The sequence below is a fragment of the Procambarus clarkii genome, chromosome 41 (genome assembly GCF_040958095.1).
Source record: "Procambarus clarkii isolate CNS0578487 chromosome 41, FALCON_Pclarkii_2.0, whole genome shotgun sequence".
In the NCBI taxonomy this organism is placed as follows: domain Eukaryota; kingdom Metazoa; phylum Arthropoda; class Malacostraca; order Decapoda; family Cambaridae; genus Procambarus; species Procambarus clarkii.
The window spans coordinates 9574552-9594644 of record NC_091190.1 but is presented as its reverse complement, the minus strand read 5'-3'; the positions used below and the strand labels follow the sequence as shown (position 1 = coordinate 9594644).

Genomic DNA, 20093 nt, shown 5'->3' with positions numbered 1-20093 from the left:
ACACCTGTGTTCAGGTTAGTTCAGTATGCAGCCTCACAGCAAGGGTTGCTATTTAGCTGTTTGTTATCGTGCCACTGGATTGACATTAACGTAATGTAAACTCGGTAATGTAGTAGTTAGTCTCTTGTTATTAATAAATTGTTATGTTGTAGAAAACGGTCTTTGATGTCAACCCTTCAACCATATTATTCCACCATATTTCTGCATATTATTATTAAATGTTGATGGGATCTTGATATGACGGCTGTTCTTGGGAATTCGAATTCCAATTCATAGCGCCACATCAAATATAAATATTTGATTGTGAGAACCCGTCGGTTACCCTTTATTAGTTTAAACGTCCTGTTTAACTAGGAGGAGCCAGCGGCCTATTGTGGACAGGTTTTCACCCTTGGTGGTGGAGGCCTGGCGGTTTGCTCCCGCTTTTCCTTTTTTTCTACTGGACTCATGCTTAACTGCCGTGAGCAGACTTTAAACTTGTAGTCCACCTCCTAAGGGAGGTAGGCGTAGAGAAAAATCTCACACAAGGTTTACAATTGCAAACTAGGGTAAAGACTACTTTGAGAAGGACACATGTAAAGGCTCAAGGTAGCCTGGGTAAACTTGTGAACACGTGGTTCCCCAATCACCCTAGAGTACAATTAGGGATACCAAATCACTGGCTAAGAATACACACTCTCTTAAACATACACCTAACTAGTAGCAGGGTAAAATCGGAGAAAGGTACTTATCTTGGACCTAGGGTATAGGATAAGGAGAAAGGAGAAGGAGGAGAACAGAGCCCACAGGAAAGGTGTAGTCACCATCACAGCCGCCACCGAGAGGGAAGAGGGAGAGCTCTGCTACCGCCTTCCCTGATTGCTGCTGGATGGATGGGTACTCAACTGATCGTACAGCAGCAATCATCCCAAGTTTACTCAGACATTCATTACTAGTTACTTTAATCATTTTAAGAATAGCTGATAACTAGTTCAATATTATATTTAATAATCAACAAGCCCAGAGTCTGAATAATCTGTGAGTAACAAGATTTGTCTTACATCTGGCAAGGAAGATGGGAACAAATGCATACCCAAGTTTTAAGAAGCCATGAATTTAAATGTTATTGTTAATTAAACATCCTTCTCACATGATCCAATCCTATGAATTAATGGCTACAATTATTTAGAACTCAAATTGACCTCTGGTTTCCAATTAATAATCCAGAGTCGTAACAACCCTTAACATTTGGGTCAAATGGTATATGATCAACAATTATGGCCTGGACAGGTCGGACATAACCACCTAGGCGTACTAGTGGTTGTATTACTTTATACTCATGGTCTCCTCTAATTATCATGAAACCTGACAGGTTTAATTTAATGTGTGATACTGGTTTTAACTTAAGTGCCTCTGCCGCTTTCTGTATGATGAAGGTTTTCTGGGACCCTTTATCAAATAGGTCTCGAGTGGCGATCTTGGTCCCCTTATTCTTGATTAGGAGTTGGGCAGTGGGCACGGTAGCATTAATTTGAGATGTGGATGATTGCACGCTGTAGTTTTTTCGCACCTTGCAATACTGTACTTGGATAGATTTTCTATCTCTCACCCTGGAATTTGAATACTTTGATTTAGCACACTTGCACAGTGCAACATGATGCTGGCCCCTTCAACACCTATTACGTGCATGTGTTCAGTGGGGTCTCACAGCTGTTAGTATGATGCGGTTTGAGACACCTGGTGTAGGAAAAGTCTAACTCTCAATATTAATAATAATCATATAAACGGAATACTAAGATAACTCGAAGGACCACCTCCTTTGTATAAAAGAAGGAAAAATAAATTACTGTGTAAAGACCCAAAGAACCAGTGTCCTATGGACCTAGATTAAATCAATGAAATATTAAGAGCATTAAATGAACTGTAATTATAATCAATTAAAGAGTAGACTTAACACATATAAATCTGGAGGATTCGGTACTAAAGATAAATATATCCCTAGTATGATGTCAGTGATGGTTCTACATTGAAGTAAATAAATTATTAAGTTGAATTACTCTAATTACACATTGCAATATTATATACATACATAAGAAATGAATAGCACATGTTTAAGTAATAAATCATGGAAATAAATCAATTAAGAATGTGACTAAGGTATCTACGAAAAATTAGTATAAGGGCTTAGCTGTAAAAGATACTTCACAACGCTCAATTCATAGCTCAAATACTCGTAGACGTAATCACGTTGCCAAGGTAGTCGTTGTGAACACAGGGCAATGGAAACCACATGGAAGGGAAGATTATCTCACCTTGTCCTCACGATCCACGCTGGAATCACAGTAAACTTGTAAACAATGCCTAGGCTAACATATTATTCCACTATTCATTAGTAATGGTGGGGACATAAATATGAGGGAAACTAACGTGGGTTTTGTGGTCTGCTGGCCATGTGACGACGAGTAACCTACACGTTAATAATGTATACATACAAAATAACCAACCTAGGAACTGTTATACTCATTACACTCGCTGGGACCGTGTCTGCTGTTGCAACCCGTTCTCGCAAATTTAATAAGTCAATATTGACTTATTAAATATGTGCATAGGTGACATACTTAACATAATAGATACCCTTAAAAAGATTCATAGAAAACACCGACCTTACCTAACCTTGTTAGTATCTTAAGATAAGCATCTTATTGCTTCGTAATTACAATTATTACCTAACCTATAATAGGTATAGGTTAAGTAATAATTGTAATTACGAAGCAATAAGATGCTTATCTTAAGATACTAACAAGGTTAGGTAAGGTCGGTGTTTTCTATGAATCTTTTTAGGGGTATCTATTATGTTTAGTATATCACCTATGTACGTAGTTAATAAGTCAATATTGACTTTACGAATTTGCGAGAACGGGTTGGCTGATTGTAGGAGCAGTTGATGTTCCCTGACGTTCGCTGATGCAGAAGGTCGAATTACAGGATAATTATCAACTCCCAGACACGAATAAATTAGCAACGATATTGTACTGCTTGACCACGTTCCTCTCTTTGTAATGGCGTCCGGATAGCACCCGTGAGAGTCTAGGGCAGAGTGACGCTCTCCTTCTCCGCGCTGGGATACGCATGCACAGAATGCTCAAATGTGATCTCGAGCTTAAAGTATTTTTTTTACTGGCAATTAATTAGGGAAGTAAGGAATCGTGACAAGTATTAATGTCACAGATAAATATATTAAATCATAATACCTCTTCTCGCAAGGCAACAGGTTTAATTAATATTGCAGGAATTAAACGAGGAGGATCGACAAAAAATTAATTTACGTCGCAGTAATATTTACTGAGATAATCAATCTGATAAAATGATCGAATTCAGTACGCAAAAGTACGCGAAATAAATATACTCTTTCATGTAGAATAATACTTCAAAGAAAAGGTAATTAACTGGACTCTATAATATTCTAACAAAACGTGGAAGAATTCATGTTTCAGCTTGATGCTGCCTCCCGGCGTCATAAGGGCTAGGAAGGATCTGGCAAATATTGCCTTACTATAGAAAACATGAATTACATTAATTCTATGCATTTGTGATGTTAGTAAATACTAAAGGAAAATAAACTGTTGGTTATTGCCAACACCTGGTGCATCTGTTTACTTGCTCGAGTCATCTGACTCGGGTGTCTGTATCAGGATAACATGTACATTTGTATAGAGAATGATCTTGATGGCAAAACAGACACAACCCCCAGCCTACAGCACGTTTAAGGGTCACCGGTTTAGGTGAAACACTCACTAAAGGTTTTTAGGGCTTTGCTGCTTGCATAGGCTTGCTGTTGTTTCTTAGGAGTACTTTTGGTACTCTTAGGTCTCACTGATGAATCAGTGTTCCTGATTCAACCTGTTCAACCTAGATTGATTGTTAGTACCCGTATTACCTAAAGACTGTGACACTTTAAGAGGTTAATTTAAAGAATCTGATGTGGGTACAGTTTCTGTAGATTTGGTTTGCTATACGAGGCTATAAGGGCCAGGTTTGCTTGTATTTTCTTTACGACTGAACGCAAACCCTCTTATGATATCCTGCATTGTCAGGATGGTATTATTCTGATATGAGTATAACTTGTCTAGCACCTCGCTGGATAATTTTCTTTGGATGACAAGTTTAGTCATCCACTCAGCAGTGGGTTGATCCACTTCATTGCTGAAGGATTCGAACAGTGACTCGAGTTTTAGGCTAAAAGCTCATAAGGAGTCAACTAATTGATCTGGCTGGGTTAAGTCCAGTAATTGGTGTGCGAGTGATATGATAGTACTTTCTTTACCATAAGGGCGACCACTATTCTCGTTTAAAGTTTCTGATTCAGCTTCAGCCTTTATTTCAGCTTCAGCCTTTAATTCAGCTTAAGCTTCTGATTCAGTTTCATCCTTAGGTTCACTTTGGAGGCATAATGTTCAGTAGCCTCATGTATTAAGTTTTCTGAATCCATAGAATATGGATAAATGTTCTAAAAACTGCTCAGTTTCTGATACTGTAATGTTGGGTGAAGTTGTATTGGATGAGACTGTAGAGAATGAAGTTTCAACCTTAATTCAGAGTAAGGATCTACTCCGTATCGCGATTTAGCATTATATTTGTTCAGATCATCCAGACTTTTTGGACCTCCTCCTCAAATTGTGCCGATTCGGCGTGGAAGGCGTCTATCTTGTTTGGCTCGGCATGATGTTTCATGAGGACTCTGAGATAGTCATCTGCAGCCTCATTTGTCCTCTGCAACGTTTGTTTAGGCACTTCTATGCGGTTTTTCAGTACTTGGTATGAGACACCTGATTGAACTAACTGATCACACTTATCCAGTTGTCGAGTCACGTGACCTCTGCAACTCAAGTATGAGATACAATTCACTGTTGCTGGACATTTTGTCTGATGCACAGTCTGCTGAGTTAGGCTTAATTGGTCCCATGATCTTGTAATGAAAATAACTGGGGTACTGATTCATATATATACGTGGAGCCAGTACGGTTATTAATAGCCTAGTATTCAATTTCTTGGCTAGGCTATGTTATCCTACCTCATGTAGAGGTTTAGTTACCTACCTGACATGAAATAGCTAAGATTTGAGTAGTACTTGGATACCACTACGGTTACACCTCCAGCTAGTTCTTCATTTTCACTTTTGGTTGGTATAGGGACACCTAGTAACACAAAAATTAACACAGTCAATATAATAAAATAAGAAAACACAATTTGTGTAAAATAATAAGTTCCACCCTGATTTGGGTATGCACAATATAAATATTGACTAAGTTGTACTGCTTGGTACAGTGCTAGTCTAATAGTAATCCTACCTAACTAGGCTGGCTAATAATAGTGAGTTAGGCTAGAGTTGAACATGATTTATTACAATTCCATTCTAAAAAATCCTACCCTCTGTGGGTTGGCATATATAATATAATAATGATGCTAATTGTGTAAATTCAGGGTAGTGCTGTTTTTGGATTTTATGATTTTGTTTTATATAGAGTATATACAGTTATGATTATATATGTCAGGTACCCTACTGCTGTAAATGGTTATGTGGCAGGTATCCTATTGCCGTAAATGGTTATATGTGGCAGGTATCCTACTGCCGTAAATGGTTATGTGGCAGGTATCCTACTGCTGTAAATGGTTATGTGGCAGGTATCCTATTGCCGTAAATGGTTATATGTGGCAGGTATCCTATTGCCGTAAATGGTTATATGTGGCAGGTATCCTACTGCTGTAAATGGTTATATGTGGCAGGTACCCTACTGCTGTAAATGGTTATATGTGGCAGGTACCCTACTGCTGTAAATGGTTATATGTGCTAGGTATCCTACTGCCGTAAATGGTTATGTTTCAGGTATCCTGCTGACGTGAATGGTAATAATTATATAGCCTAGCTCCTGACAATACTTCTTAATTAAAGAGTATAATGTTATCAGGGTTAGTAATTGGTTAGATGAATTATACTGATTATATAAATCAGTAATTTATATTAATATGTTGGTTACTTTAGTTATACTTGATTATATAGGACCACTAATTTAATTTTATGTATTGTGCCGTAAAATATTTATGAGTTTACACTGGATCCTGAGAACCTTTAGTTTAAATTTAATGTACTGATCGAACCGGTTCTGAAGAACCATAAAAGAATGTTTGTGGTCCGTGAACCAGTAATTTAAATTTAATGCACTGATCTATCCGGTTCGAAGTCGTCCATAAAAGAATGTGGGGAAAATTAGCTCTACAATTCAATAATATTAAATGCTTTGAAGGACCAGAATTATATTAATAATTAAGATAACCAGTGGCTTATGGATCTCTTAGAATAAATTCATAAATGAGATTAAATAAATCTAGCTGAATGAACTGTAATTTTATATTAAATTTAGAGCTACAGTATTTCCATGCACACCCTTTTGGGGGAGTTATTCTATAATGTTAGTCTACGTAATGCATGTAAATATATAATAAATTTCATTAATGATAATAATAAATAAATGAGGGTTATAGGGTTAGTAGGCTACTCTCCTACTGATAAATATTACAGCTTAGCTGGACTGAAGATCTCCTCGTAGCCCAGCATAACACGAGAGTAGTCATCAGGTGGTTCAAGCAGTAAAGGTTGACTCCGTGGTTACTGCGTCCTGTATTCTAACCCTGAATTCCAACGTGTTGGAACCAGTAGATCCTCTCGCACGTTGCCAACGTAGATCTACCTGAGTAATACAATGTACCAACTGCAACAGCCTACTATATTAGAACTATTCGCATACTTTGCGTCATTATATAATGGAATGTGAAAAAAATCGCGGAATTCAAGATAACACCATCAATAGTGTCCAAGAAATGTGTAAGTACTTCATTCATAATGATGTGCTGCCCGAAATCTTAGCGAAGTATTCAAAATTTGCTTACTGTAGGTAATGCATTCACATGACTGTAAAGCTGCCGCCCAGTTGGGTGGGTGTGCAGCAAGACTAGTAACTGTGTGACTCACCATAGATGTAAAGTGCCTTATATAGTGACTGTTGTGAGCCTCTTGTTGAATCACTTGTGACACAAAAGATTACTGATGTGTGTATTTGTGTGGGTGATTAAATATGTATGTATATATGTATACGTATGTATATATATATACATGTATGCATGAGTATGTGTTCATGTATATATATATAATATTAATAATTTTGTAACTAGCTTCAAAAGATTGTTATTTGCTTAGCTAAACGAACTAGAGGGTTCAGTTTCTGAACTGATTATGTGCCTCTGTAATCATTTACACCAACGCCCACGGGATGGGTATGGGGTGCATAATAAAGAAAGAAATTGACTACTATATTAGCAATATAACACAGGAAATAATACATATTGAAAGGGAGAGAGGCTTACTGGGGTTTGATGTTATATATATGCCACATAACCCAGTTGAAATTTCAATTTTACGAGCTAACAACAAATGAAATATAAATTTTATGGAACCGGGATACGTCTTTGGTGAACGCGGCAGCTTGATATGTATTGATCCGTTCAACGGGTCGATTCTGCTGCACAACTTGCACCTCCATATGCCACAATTCTGCGGCTATAAGCACAAATATGGGGCTTTTCTGGGAGCACAGCGGCGCGTCAGCTCATCTCGTCTGGGGCTCAGCCACAACCGCACGGCGCGGCGCCTCCCTCCTCCCACCAATTCATAATCACGGCACACATTTTCGGTGATAATTTACCAACGAAAGGAGGTAAATGCGAATTTGATCTTTTCGATTACTGTGAACATTACTTAAATTCTATCTAAGATAATCAAGCGCAAATCAAAGCAGATTGACGTCTGTTTCTTTTAAGTGCTAGGCAAAGGAATAGTCACCGCGAACACGTGGCAGCTGAAGCAAACGTTCCTAGCATGTTCTAGTACTTCGGTTAGTATGAGTGTTGGATTGTTACGGACCCGAGCCCAGTGTCGTAGCACGGAGCAGTGACGACATCGCCATCTGTGTGTTAGCTCCCGAAACCCCCTCCAAATGGACGACGCCATCTAGTGAGGACGGGATATACCGGCCACAGGGGCTGATTCCCGTCTTAATCAGCTTGTGACATAGCCGCTACTGACCTCTGGTGAGGTGGCGCTTAAACAGAAACGCCATCTATGGAGTGGATAGGTGGACGTTTGTGTCTAAGCCTGTGAGTGAGGTGCCCTAAGAGTATCGCCAGTACTAATGACATGTCTGATTACAGAGTCGACCTGGGACTGCTGTATTGGACGGTGGGGCAGTCTACCCAAGGCAGCCATAGTCTCTCTACGTGTTTGCTGCAGAAGCTGTGAGTTGCTCCCGGACGAACACTGCTGAGAGTGTTAGCCTGCCTGTGACGTGGCAGAGTTGAGGAATCGTTGTACCGGGGGTTGACTGGTGGAAGAGACTAGCCACTGTGGTGCTATAGAGTGGAGAGTGATCAGCGGAATCACACGAGGCTCCTGCCTAGGGCTCGCAACCCTAGTATCGGTCGTGGAGTGGCCTACGCAGCGGAGCTGATTGGAACCTGCCAGCTACAGCCTGGATTTGTGGTTGAAGGCCTCCACGACGGTGCACCCAGTGGGACTGTGATTTGGCTGGCCTGTGGCCAGGGTAGATTCGCCTAGAGAATCAAATGATTCATTGTGAGGCCTGGAGAAGAGAACCAGGGCTACTCATCTTGAGCACCGTGGAACATCCTGAGTCTTCGGAGGAAGACAAGTGATTGTATATAAGTGTAGTTATAGCCCCAGCGAGTGACTGTGAGATATTTATTTATGGTGGTGGATAATATATATATTTAAATTAGTGTATTTGAATCCCTTCCCCTTTAATTTACTTGCGTTACGGAACACACCCCTTGAAAGCCACTACTAACTTGGGGCCGGATACCCAAACTCTAATAACATCAGAGAAGAACCCCAGTTGCAACCCAATAGGGCCGTAACATGGATATTTCCAAAAGACAGTGCCAAGACCCATGGGTAACTAGACAGTGCCACAACCCATGAGTCACTGGACAGTGCCACGACCCATGGGTCAAAAGACAGTGCCACGACCCATGGGTCACTGGACAGTGCCACAACCCATGAGTCATTAGAGAGTGCCACGACCCATGGGTCACTAGACAATGCCAAGCCCTATGGGTCACAGGACAGTGCCACGACCCATACGTCACTAGTCAGTGCTACGACCCATTGGTCTCTGGATAGTGCCATTACCCATGGGTCACTTGACCAGTGTATGACCCATGGGTCACTGAAAAGTATTAATACTCATGAGTCACTGAAAAGTACTAATACTCATGCGTCACCGGACAGTGCCGCAACCCATAGGTCTCTAGACAGTGCCAAGACCAATGGGTCACTAAACAGTGCAAGGACCCATGGGTCACTTGACTTTGCCATGACTCATGGGTCAAAAGACAGTGCCACGACCCATAGTCCCACAAGACAGTGCCACGACCCATAGGTCACTAGACAGTGCCACGACCCATAGGTCACTAGACAGTGCCACGACCCATGGGTCACTAGACAGTGCCACAAAACATGGGTCACTGGACAGTGCCGCGACCCATAGGTCACTAGAGAGTGCCACGACCCATGTGTCACTGGACAGTGCCACGACCCATAGGTCAAAAGAGAGTGCCACGACCCATGTGTCATTAGACAGTGCCGAGATCCATGGGTCAAAAGAGAGTGCCACGACCCATGGGTCACTGGACAGTGCCACGACCCATGGGTCATTAGACAGTGCCACGACCCATAGGTCACTGAACAGTGCCGCGACCCACGGGTCAATAGACAGTGCCATTAGTCATCGGACAGTGCCGCGACCCATGGGTCACTGTAGAGTGCCAAAACCCATGGGTCAAAAGACAGTGCCATGACCCAAGGGTCACTGGACAGTGCCACGAACCATGAGTCATTGGACAGTGCCGCAACCCATGAGTCACTACACAGTGCTAAGACCCATGGGTCACTAGACAGTGCTAAGACCCATGGGTCACTAGACAGTGCTAAAACCCATGGGTCACTGGACAGTGCTAAGACCTATGGGTCACTGGACAGTGCCACGACCCATGGGTCACTGGACAGTGCCACGGTGGTAAAGAACGAGGAGCAGGAGGGAGTGGTAGAAATACACAGGAGTCATTTGATCCTTTTATTTCAATTTGGATTTTCCTTTGCATTTCAATTTCCTTCTGTCCTCTCAAAGGACAGAAGGAAATTGAAATAGATGTAATAAAGAGAGAGGGAGAGAAGGAGGGGGAGAGAGGAGAGCCAGAACGGCCTGAATCATGGGTCGTGGCCAGCCACGACCCATGATTCACTAGACAGTGCCACGACCCCTGGGTCACTAGACAGTGCCACGACCCATGGGTCACTAGACAGTGCCACGACCCTTGGGTCACTAGACAGTGCCAAGACAAATAGTTAACTGGACTCATAGGTAACTGGACTAGTGCCACGACTCATAGGTAAGTGGACAGTACCAAGACCCATGGGGTAACTAGACAGTGCCACGACCCATGGGTCACTGGAAAGTGCAACGATCCATTGCCTACTAGGCAGTGCCACGGCTAATGGGTTACTGGACAGTGCCACGACCCATGGATCACTGGACAGTGCCAAGACCCATGGGTCACTTAACAGTGCCACGACCCATGGGTCACTTAACATTGCCACGACCCATGGGTCACTAGACAGTGCCACGACCCATGGGTCACTGGACAGTGCCAAGACCCATGGGTCACTTAACAGTGCCACGACCCATGGGTCACTAGACAGTGCCACGACTCATGGGTCACTGGACAGTGCCAAGACCTATGGGTCACTGGACAGTGCCAAGACCCATGGGTCACTGGACAGTGCCACGACCCATGGGTCACTGGACAGTGCCAAGACCTATGGGTCACTGGACAGTGCCACGACCCATGGGTCACTGGACAGTGCCACGGTGGTAAAGAACGAGGAGCAGGAGGGAGTGGTAGAAATACACAGGAGTCATTTGATCCTTTTATTTCAATTTGGATTTTCCTTTGCATTTCAATTTCCTTCTGTCCTCTCAAAGGACAGAAGGAAATTGAAATAGATGTAATACAGAGAGAGGGAGAGAAGGAGGGGGAGAGAGGAGAGAGGGAGAGAAGGAGGGGGAGAGAGGAGAGGGGGAGAGAGGTGGGAGGGGGATAGAGAGGGAAAGAAGTTGAGGGGAACAAAGGGGGAGAGAGAGAGCGAGTGCGAGTGCGTGTATTGTGTGGTGTGGTGTGTGGGGAGTGTGTGAGTATGGAGAGGTTAGAGGGAGAGATATAAGGAGAAAAGGGGGAGAGGCCCAGAAGAGATTATAAACACACAGTGTGTGTGTGTGTGTACTCACCTAGTTGTGCTTGCGGGGTTTGAGCTCTGGCTCTTTGGTCCCGCCTCTCAACCGTCAATCAACAGGTGTACAGGTTCCTGAGCCTATTGTGCTCTATCATATCTACACTTGAAACTGTGTATGGAGTCAGCCTCTACCATATCACTTCCTAATGCATTCCATTTGTCAACCACTCTGACACTAAAAAAGTTCTTTCTAATATCTATGTGGCTCATTTGGGCACTCAGTTTCCACCTGTGTCCCCCAGTGCGTGTGCCCCTTGTGTTAAATAGCCTGTCTTTATCAACCCTGACGATTCCCTTGAGAATCTTGAATGTGGTGATCATGTCCCCCCTAACTCTTCTGTCTTCCAACGAAGTGAGGTTTAATTCCCGTAGTCTCTCCTCGTAGCTCATATCTCTCAGCTCGGGTACTAGTCTGGTGCCAAACCTTTGAACCTTTTCCAGTTTAGTCTTATGCTTGACTAGATATGGACTCCATGCTGGAGCCGCATACTTCAGGATTGGTCTGACATATGTGGTATATAATGTTCTGAAAGATTCCTTACACAAGTTTCTAAAGGCCGTTCTTATGTTGGCCAGCCTGGCATATGCCGCTGATGTTATCCTCTTGATATGTGCTTCAGGGGACAGGTCTGGCGTGATATCAACCCCCAGGTCTTTCTCTCTCTCGGACTCTTTAAGTATCTCATCTCCCAAATGACACCTTGTATCTGGTCTCCTGCTTCCTTCCCCTATCTTCATTACATTACATTTGCTTGGGTTAAACTCTAACAGCAATTTGTTCGACCATCCCTGCAGCTTGTCCAGGTCTTCTTGAAGCCTCAAGCTGTCCTCCTCTGTCTTAGTCCTTCTCATAACTTTGGCGTCGTCAGCAAACATTGAGAGGAATGAGTCTATACTCTCTGGGGTATAGGTGTGTGCGTGTGTGTGTGTACTCACCTATATGTGCTTGCAGGATCGAGCATTGACTCTTGGATCCCGCCTTTCTAGCTATCGGTTGTTTACAGCAATGACTCCTGTCCCATTTCCTTCTTGTGTCTTGTGTGTGTGTGTGTGTGTTTACTAGTTGTGTTTTTACGGGGGTTGAGCTTTGCTCTTTCGGCCCGCCTCTCAACTGTCAATCAACTGGTGTACAGATTCCTGAGCCTACTGGGCTCTATCATATCTACATTTGAAACTTTGTAGGGAGTCAGCCTCCACCACATCACAGCCTAATGCATTCCATCCGTTAACTACTCTGACACTGAAAAAGTTCCTTCTAACGTCTCTGTGACTCATGTGGGTACTCAGTTTCCACCTGTGTCCCCTTGTTTGCGTCCCACCAGTGTTGAATAGTTTATCTTTGTTTACCCGGTCGATTCCTCTGAGGATTTTGTAGGTTGTGATCATGTCTCCCCTTACTCTTCTGTCTTCCAGTGTCGTAAGGTGCATTTCCCGCAGCCTTTCCTCGTAACTCATGCCTCTTAGTTCTGGGACTAGTCTAGTGGCATACCTTTGGTATGCCATGTGTGTGTGTGTGTGTGTGTGTGTGTGTGTGTGTGTGTGTGTTTTTGTGTGTGTGTGTGTGCGTGTGCGTTTGTGTGTGTGTGTGTGTGTGTGTGTGTGCGTTTGTGTGTGTGTGTGTGTGTGTGTGTGTGTGTGTGTGTGTGTGTGTGTGTTTGCGTGTACTCACCTATTTGTGTTTGAAGGATCGAGCAATGACTGTTGGATCCCGCCTTTCCAGCCATCGGTTGTTTACAGCAATGACTCCTGTCCCATTTCCCTATCATACCTAGTTTTAAAAGAATGAATAGAGTTTGCTTCCACAACCTGTTCCCCAAGTGCATTCCATTTTTCCACTACTCTCACGCTAAAAGAAAACTTCCTAACATCTCTGTGACTCATCTGAGTTTCCAGTTTCCACCCATGTCCCCTCGTTCTGTTATTATTACGTGTGAACATTTCATCTATTTCCACTTTGTCAATTCCCCTGAGTATTTTATATGTCCCTATCATATCTCCTCTCTCCATTCTTTTCTCTAGTGTCGTAAGGTTCAGTTCCTTCAGACGCTCTTCATATCCCATCCCTCGTAACTCTGGGACAAGCCTCGTCGCATACCTCTGAACCTTCTCCAGTTTCCTTATGTGTTTCATCAGGTGGGGGCTCCATGATGGCGCGGCATACTCTAAGACGGGTCTCACATAGGCAGTGTAAAGCGCCCTAAAAGCCTCCTCATTTAGGTTTCTGAATGAAGTTCTAATTTTCGCCAGTGTAGAGTACGCTGCTGTCGTTATCCTATTTATATGTGCCTCAGGAGTTAGATTAGGTGTCACATCCACTCCCAGGTCTCTCTCTCGAATCGTTACAGGTAGGCTGTTCCCCTTCATTGTGTACTGTCCCTTTGGTCTCCTATCACCTGATTCCATTTCCATAACTTTACATTTACTGGTGTTAAACTCCAGTAGCCATTTCCCTGACCATCTCTGCAACCTGTTTAAGTCCTCTTGGAGGATCCTACAATCCTCGTCTGTCACAACTCTTCTTAATAATTTTGCGTCATCCGCAAACATTGACATGTATGATTCCACTCCTGTAAACATATCATTTACGTAAATTAGAAAGAGGATTGGTCCCAGCACCGATCCTTGAGGTACTCCACTTGTTACTGTTCGCCAGTCCGACTTCTCGCCCCTTACCATTACCCTCTGGTAATGTGGATTTTTCCTGTTAGGTAGTTCCTCACCCATGCTAGGGCCTTTCTGCTTACTCCTGCCTGCCTCTCAAGTTTGTATAGCAGTCTCATGTGCGGTACTGTATCAAAGGCCTTTTGGCAGTCAAGAAATATGCAGTCTGCCCAGCCTTCTCTGTCTTGCCTTATCCTTGTTACTTTATCATAGAATTCTAAAAGGTTTGTTAGGCATGATTTCCCTGTCCAGAACCCATGTTGGTGCTTGTTTACAAACCCAATGCTCTCCAGGTGCTCAACAAGTCTTAGCCTAATTATTCTTTCAAGTATTTTGCAGGGGATGCTTGTCAGTGATACGGGTCTGTAGTTAAGTGCCTCCTTTCTTGATGATAGTTAAGTATCACCTTTCTTGATGATAGGGAGAAAAATTTATTGAAAAAATCTCGAAAATCTTTCTTGAAAATCGGTACAACATTTGCCTCCTTCCAGCAGCTGGGCATTTCTCCCGACATAAGTGACTCATTAAAGATCATTGCCAGAGGCACGCTGAGAGCCTGCGCTGCCTCTTTAAGTATCCACGGTGATACTTTGTCTGGTCCAACAGCTTTATTTGCATCCAGTGTTGTCAACTGTTTCATTACCTCCTCTGCTGTCACCTCTATATCTGATAGTCTTTCATCTAGGGTAATCGCTTCTAACAATGGGAGCTGCTCTGGCTCGGTTGTGAAGATTCCATGGAAATTTGCATTCAGTACCTTGCAAATTTCCTTGTCGCTTTCTGTATATGCCCCTTCTGTTTTCCTCAGTCTTGTCACTTGGTCATTTACCGACATCTTCCTTCTTATATGGCTATGTAGTAATTTAGGTTGCTTTTTAGCTTTGATTGCAATATCATTCTCATAATTTATTTCCGACACTCGTCTTATGTTAATGTAATCATTCCTAGCTCTGTTACATCTAATCCTGTTGTCCTCTGTCCTTTTTCTTCTGTACTTCCTCCACTCCCTCCTGCTTCTCACCTTTGCTTCCTGACACTGTCTATTAAACCATGGGTTATTATATTTCCTCCTGCTTTTTTCCTTTACTGTTGGAATAAATCTCTCTTCAGCCTCCTTGCATTTCCATATGACTTGGTTCATCATACCTTGCACTGTTTTTCCTCTAAGTTCTTCCTCCCACTGCACTTCTCCCAGGTAGTCCCTTATCCTTCTGTAGTCCCCTTTTCTGTAATCAAGTCTCCTTTCCCGGACCTCTTGTCCTTTGGTCACAATTTTAAGCTCCATCATGTAGTCAAAGACTAGGACACAATGGTCACTGGCTCCTAGTGGTATCTCATGTTCCAACTGCTCGATGTCTTCTACATTCTGGGTGAAAATGAGATCTAATAGGCTGGGCGTATCCCCTCCTCTTTCCCTAGTATCTTCTTTCACATGCTGTGTTAAGAAATTCCTGTCAATAACATCTACCAGCTTCGCTCCCCAGGTCTCCTCCCCGCCATGGGGATTCCTCGTTTCCCAATCTATCTCTCCGTGATTTAGGTCCCCCATGACCAGCAGCTTCGCTCTCATTCTATGCGCTATAGTTGCTACCCTCTGCAGTTCATCTATACATGCCTTGTTGCTGTCCTCGTACTCCTGCCTGGGCCTTCTACTGTTTGGTGGGGGATTGTAGAGTATCAAGATTACAATCTTCTTCCCATCCACTGTCAGAGTTCCATGTATGAAGCTCGTGCTTTCATTGGTACCCGGATTTTCCAGCTCATCAAACTTCCATTTCCTCTTAGTTAGGAGTGCCACTCCTCCTCCCTGTCTCTGTGTCTTTTCTTTTCTTATCACCTGGTACCCGTCTGGAAAGATTGCATCCGAGATCATGCCATTTATTTTAGTTTCCACTATTGCCACTATGTCTGGGTCTGCCTCACTACAGAGGCAGACCCAGACATAGGTCTGGGTCTGCTTTCTTTTATCTCTTCTGCTTTATTGGCTACCCCATCAGCATTGGTGTACCAAACCTTGAGACTCTTCTTGGAAACTCTGGTGTCAGAGTTCCCCCTTTCACCGGGGGTCTTGGGGGGACTGGGGGGTGTCTGGGGAGCGAATGGGGGCTGTGGGGGTGCTAGAGGGGTGCCTGGGAGTGCCTGGTAGGCGAATAGGGTCTGGGCATCTAGGGGGGTAAGAAGGGCATAATGGGCCTGAAAGTTAGGGGTCTGAATAGCATGGGGGGGTTGAGAAATAGAGTGAGACTGAGAGTCAGACAGGTTGAGAGGTTGGGGGGAGAGGGATATTGAAGGCAGAGGGCTGAGAGGAGAATGGAGCATGGGTGCTGGGAGTGGAAGAGAGGGTGTATTAGTTAGGGGGGAATCGGGGGTAGGTGGGGGTTTTGGGGTAGAAGAGGGAAAGAGGGAGATGGGGGAAGGTGTTAGGGGGTCACAAGGTGAGGGGGTTAAATGTGGGCGAAAGGTGCAGCCCACATTTAGCTCACAGCCCCATGTGTGTGTGTGTGTGTGTGTGTGTGTGTGTGTGTGTGTGTGTGTGTGTGTGTGTGTGTGTGTGTGTGTGTGTGTGTGTGTGTGTGTGTGTGTGTGTATGTGCGTGTGCATGTGCATTTTTTTGTGTGTGTACTCACCTAGTACTCACCTAGTTGTGTTTGCGGGGGTTGAGCTCTGGCTCTTTGGTCCCGCCTCTCAACCGTCAATCAACAGGTGTACAGATTCCTGAGCCTATCGGGCTCAATCATATCTACACTTGAAACTGTGTATGGAGTCAGCCTCCACTTCATCACTTCCTAATGCATTACATTTGTCAACCACTCTGACATTAAAAAAGTTCCTTCTAATATCTCTGTGGCTCATTTGGGCACTCAGTTTCCACCTGTGTCCCCTTGTGCGTGTTCCCCTTGTGTTAAATAGACTGTCTTTATCTACCCTGTCAATTCCCTTCAGAATCTTGAATGTGGTGATCATGTCCCCCCTAACTCTTCTGTCTTCCAGCGAAGTGAGGTTTAATTCCCGTAGTCTCTCCTCGTAGCTCATACCTCTCAGCTCGGGTACTAGTCTGGTGGCAAACCTTTGAACCTTTTCTAGTGTAGTCTTATCCTTGACTATTTATGGACTCCATGCTGGGGCTGCATACTCCAGGATTGGCCTGACATATGTGATATACAAAGTTCTGAATGATTCTTTACACAAGTTTCTGAATGCAGTTCGTATGTTGGCCAACCTGGCATATGCCGCTGATGTTATCCGCTTGATATGTGCTGCAGGAGACAGGTCTGGCGTGATATCAACCCCCAAGTCTTTTTCCTTCTCTGACTCCTGAAGAATTTCCTCTCCCAGATGATACCTTGTATCTGGCCTCCTGCTCCCTACACCTATCTTCATTACATTACATTTGGTTGGGTTAAACTCTAACAACCATTTGTTCGACCATTCCTTCAGCTTGTCTAGGTCTTCTTGAAGCCTCAAACAGTCCTCTTCTGTTTTAATCCTTCTCATAATTTTAGCATCGTCCGCAAACATTGAGAGAAATGAATCGATACCCTCCGGGAGATCATTTACATATATCAGAAACAAGATAGGACCGAGTACAGAAAAAACACACCAAAAAACACACCAAAAAAAAAAAAAAAAAACATCTTGTGTGTGTGTTTCCCGTGTGTGTGTGTGTGTGTGTGTGTGTGTGTACTCACCTAGTTGTACTCACCTAGTTGTGCTTGCGGGGGTTGAGCTCTGGCTCTTTGGTCCCGCCTCTCAACCGTCAATCAACAGGTGTACAGGTTCCTGTGTCACACCTGTACAGGTGTACAGGTGTGTGTGTGTGTGTGTGTGTGTGTGTGTGTGTGTGTGTGTGTGTGTGTGTGTGTGTGTGTGTGTGTGTGTGTGTGTATGTGTGTGCGCGCGTGTGCGTGTGCGTTTTTTTTTTTTTTTTTTTTTTTTGTGGAATGGTCGGACAAATGGTGTGTGTGTGTGTGTGTGTGTGTGTGTGTGTGTGTGTGTGTGTGTGTGTGTGTGTGTGTGTGTGTGTGTGTGTGTGTGTGTGTGTGTGTGTTCGTGTGTGTGTGTGTTTGTGTGTGTGTGTGTGTGTGTGTGTGTACTCACCTAATTGTGCTTGCGGGGGTTGAGCATTGGCTCTTTGGTCCCGCCTTTCAACTGTCAATCAACTGGTGTACAGATTCCTGAACCTACTGGGCTCTATCATATCTACATTTGAAACTGTGTATGGAGTCAGCCTCCACCACATCACTTCTTAGTGCATTCCATTTACTAACTACTCTGACACTGAAAAAGTTCTTTCTAATGTCTCTGTGGCTCATGTGGGTACTCAGCTTCCACCTGAGTCCCCTTGTTCGTGTCCCTCCAGTGTTGAATAGTTCATCCTTGTTTACCCGGTCGATTCCTCTGAGGATTTTGTAGGTTGTGATCATGTCTCCCCTCACTCTTCTGTCTTCCAGTGTCGTAAGGTGCATTTCCCGCAGCCTTTCCTCGTAACTCATGCCTCTTAGTTCTGGGATTAGTCTAGTAGCATACCTTTGGACTTTTTCCAGCTTCGTCTTGTGCTTGACAAGGTATGGGCTCCATGCTGGGGCCGCATATTCCAGGATTGGTCTTACATATGTGGTGTACAAGATTCTGAATGATTCCTTACACAGGTTCCTGAACGCCGTTCTGATGTTAGCCAGCCTCGCATATGCCGCAGTCGTTATTCTCTTTATGTGGGCTTCAGGAGATAGGTTTGGTGTGATATCAACTAGATCTTTCTCTCTGTCTGTTTCATTAAGTACTTCATCTCCTATTCTGTATCCTGTGTCTGGCCTCCTGTTTCCACTGCCTAGTTTCATTACTTTGCATTTACTCGGGTTGAACTTCAACAGCCATTTGTTGAACCATTCACTCAGTCTATCTAGGTCATCTTGTAGCCTCCTACTATCATCCTCTGTTTCAATCCTCCTCATAATTTTTGCATCGTCGGCAAACATTGAGAGAAATGAATCTATACCCTCTGGGAGATCATTTACATATACCAGAAACAGTATAGGTCCAAAGTCTGACCCCTGCGAGACTCCTCTTGTAACGTCTCGCCAATCTGAGATCTCACCCCTCACACAGATTCGTTGTCTCCTGTTGCTTAGGTACTCCTCTATCCATCGGAGTACCTTCCCTTTCACTCCAGCCTGCATCTCCAACTTTTGCACTAGCCTCTTCTGTGGCACTGTATCAAAGGCTTTCTGACAATCCAAAAATATGCAGTCTGCCCACCCTTTTCTTTCTTGCCTTATTTTTGTTGCCTGGTCGTAGAATTCAAGTAACCCTGTGAAGCAGGACCTGCCATCCCTGAACCCATGTTAATGTTGTGTTACAAAGTTCCTTCGCTCCAGATGCTCCACTAGTTTTTTTCGCACAATCTTCTCCATCATCTTGCATGGTATGCAGGTTAGGGACACTGGCCTGTAGTTCAGTGCCTCCTGTCTATCCCCTTTCTTGTATATCGGGACTACGTTAGCTGCTTTCCAAATATCTGGCAGTTCCCCTGTTGCCAGTGATTTGTTATACACTATGGAGAGTGGTAGGCACAGTTCTCTTGCTCCTTCCTTTAGAACCCAAGGGGAGATTCCATCTGGGCCTATAGCCTTTGTCACATCCAACTCTAGTAAACACTTTCTTACTTCCCCGCTGGTAATCTCAAACTCTTCCAGTGGTTCCTGGCTAGCCATTCCCTCCCTTACCTCTGGAATTTCTCCTTGCTCTAAGGTGAAGACCTCCTGGAATTTCTTATTCAATTCCTCACACATTTCCTTGTCATTTGTAGTGAATCCTTCCGCCCCTATTCTTAATTTCATAACCTGTTCCTTTACGGTTGTTTTTCTCCTGATGTGGCTATGCAACAATTTAGGCTGAGTCTTTGCCTTGCTTGCGATGTCGTTTTCGTATTGTCTTTCTGTCTCTCTTCTCATCCTGACATTCATTCCTGGCATTCTGGTATCATTCTCTGCTCTCCAGTGTCCTGTTATTCCTATAGTTTCCCCATGCCCTTTTA

At 43.8% G+C, this 20093-nt stretch overlaps 2 protein-coding genes across 2 annotated transcripts in view; both read left to right on the top strand.

The window, feature by feature from the left end:
* The first annotated feature begins 9429 nt into the window (after nucleotides 1-9429).
* On the top strand, nucleotides 9430-9906 carry LOC138373078 (uncharacterized). Its single transcript, XM_069339104.1, has one exon. It carries the CDS (start codon nucleotides 9430-9432, stop codon nucleotides 9904-9906), a length of 477 nt encoding a protein of 158 aa, XP_069195205.1.
* Nucleotides 9903-20093, top strand: part of LOC138373077 (serine-rich adhesin for platelets-like) — a 95148-nt gene continuing 84957 nt past the window's right edge. Inside the window, exons 1-2 of the mRNA XM_069339103.1 lie at nucleotides 9903-10167; nucleotides 10588-10979. Coding sequence (XP_069195204.1) covers nucleotides 9903-10167; nucleotides 10588-10979 — 657 coding nt within the window. The remainder of the gene's footprint in view (nucleotides 10168-10587; nucleotides 10980-20093) is intronic.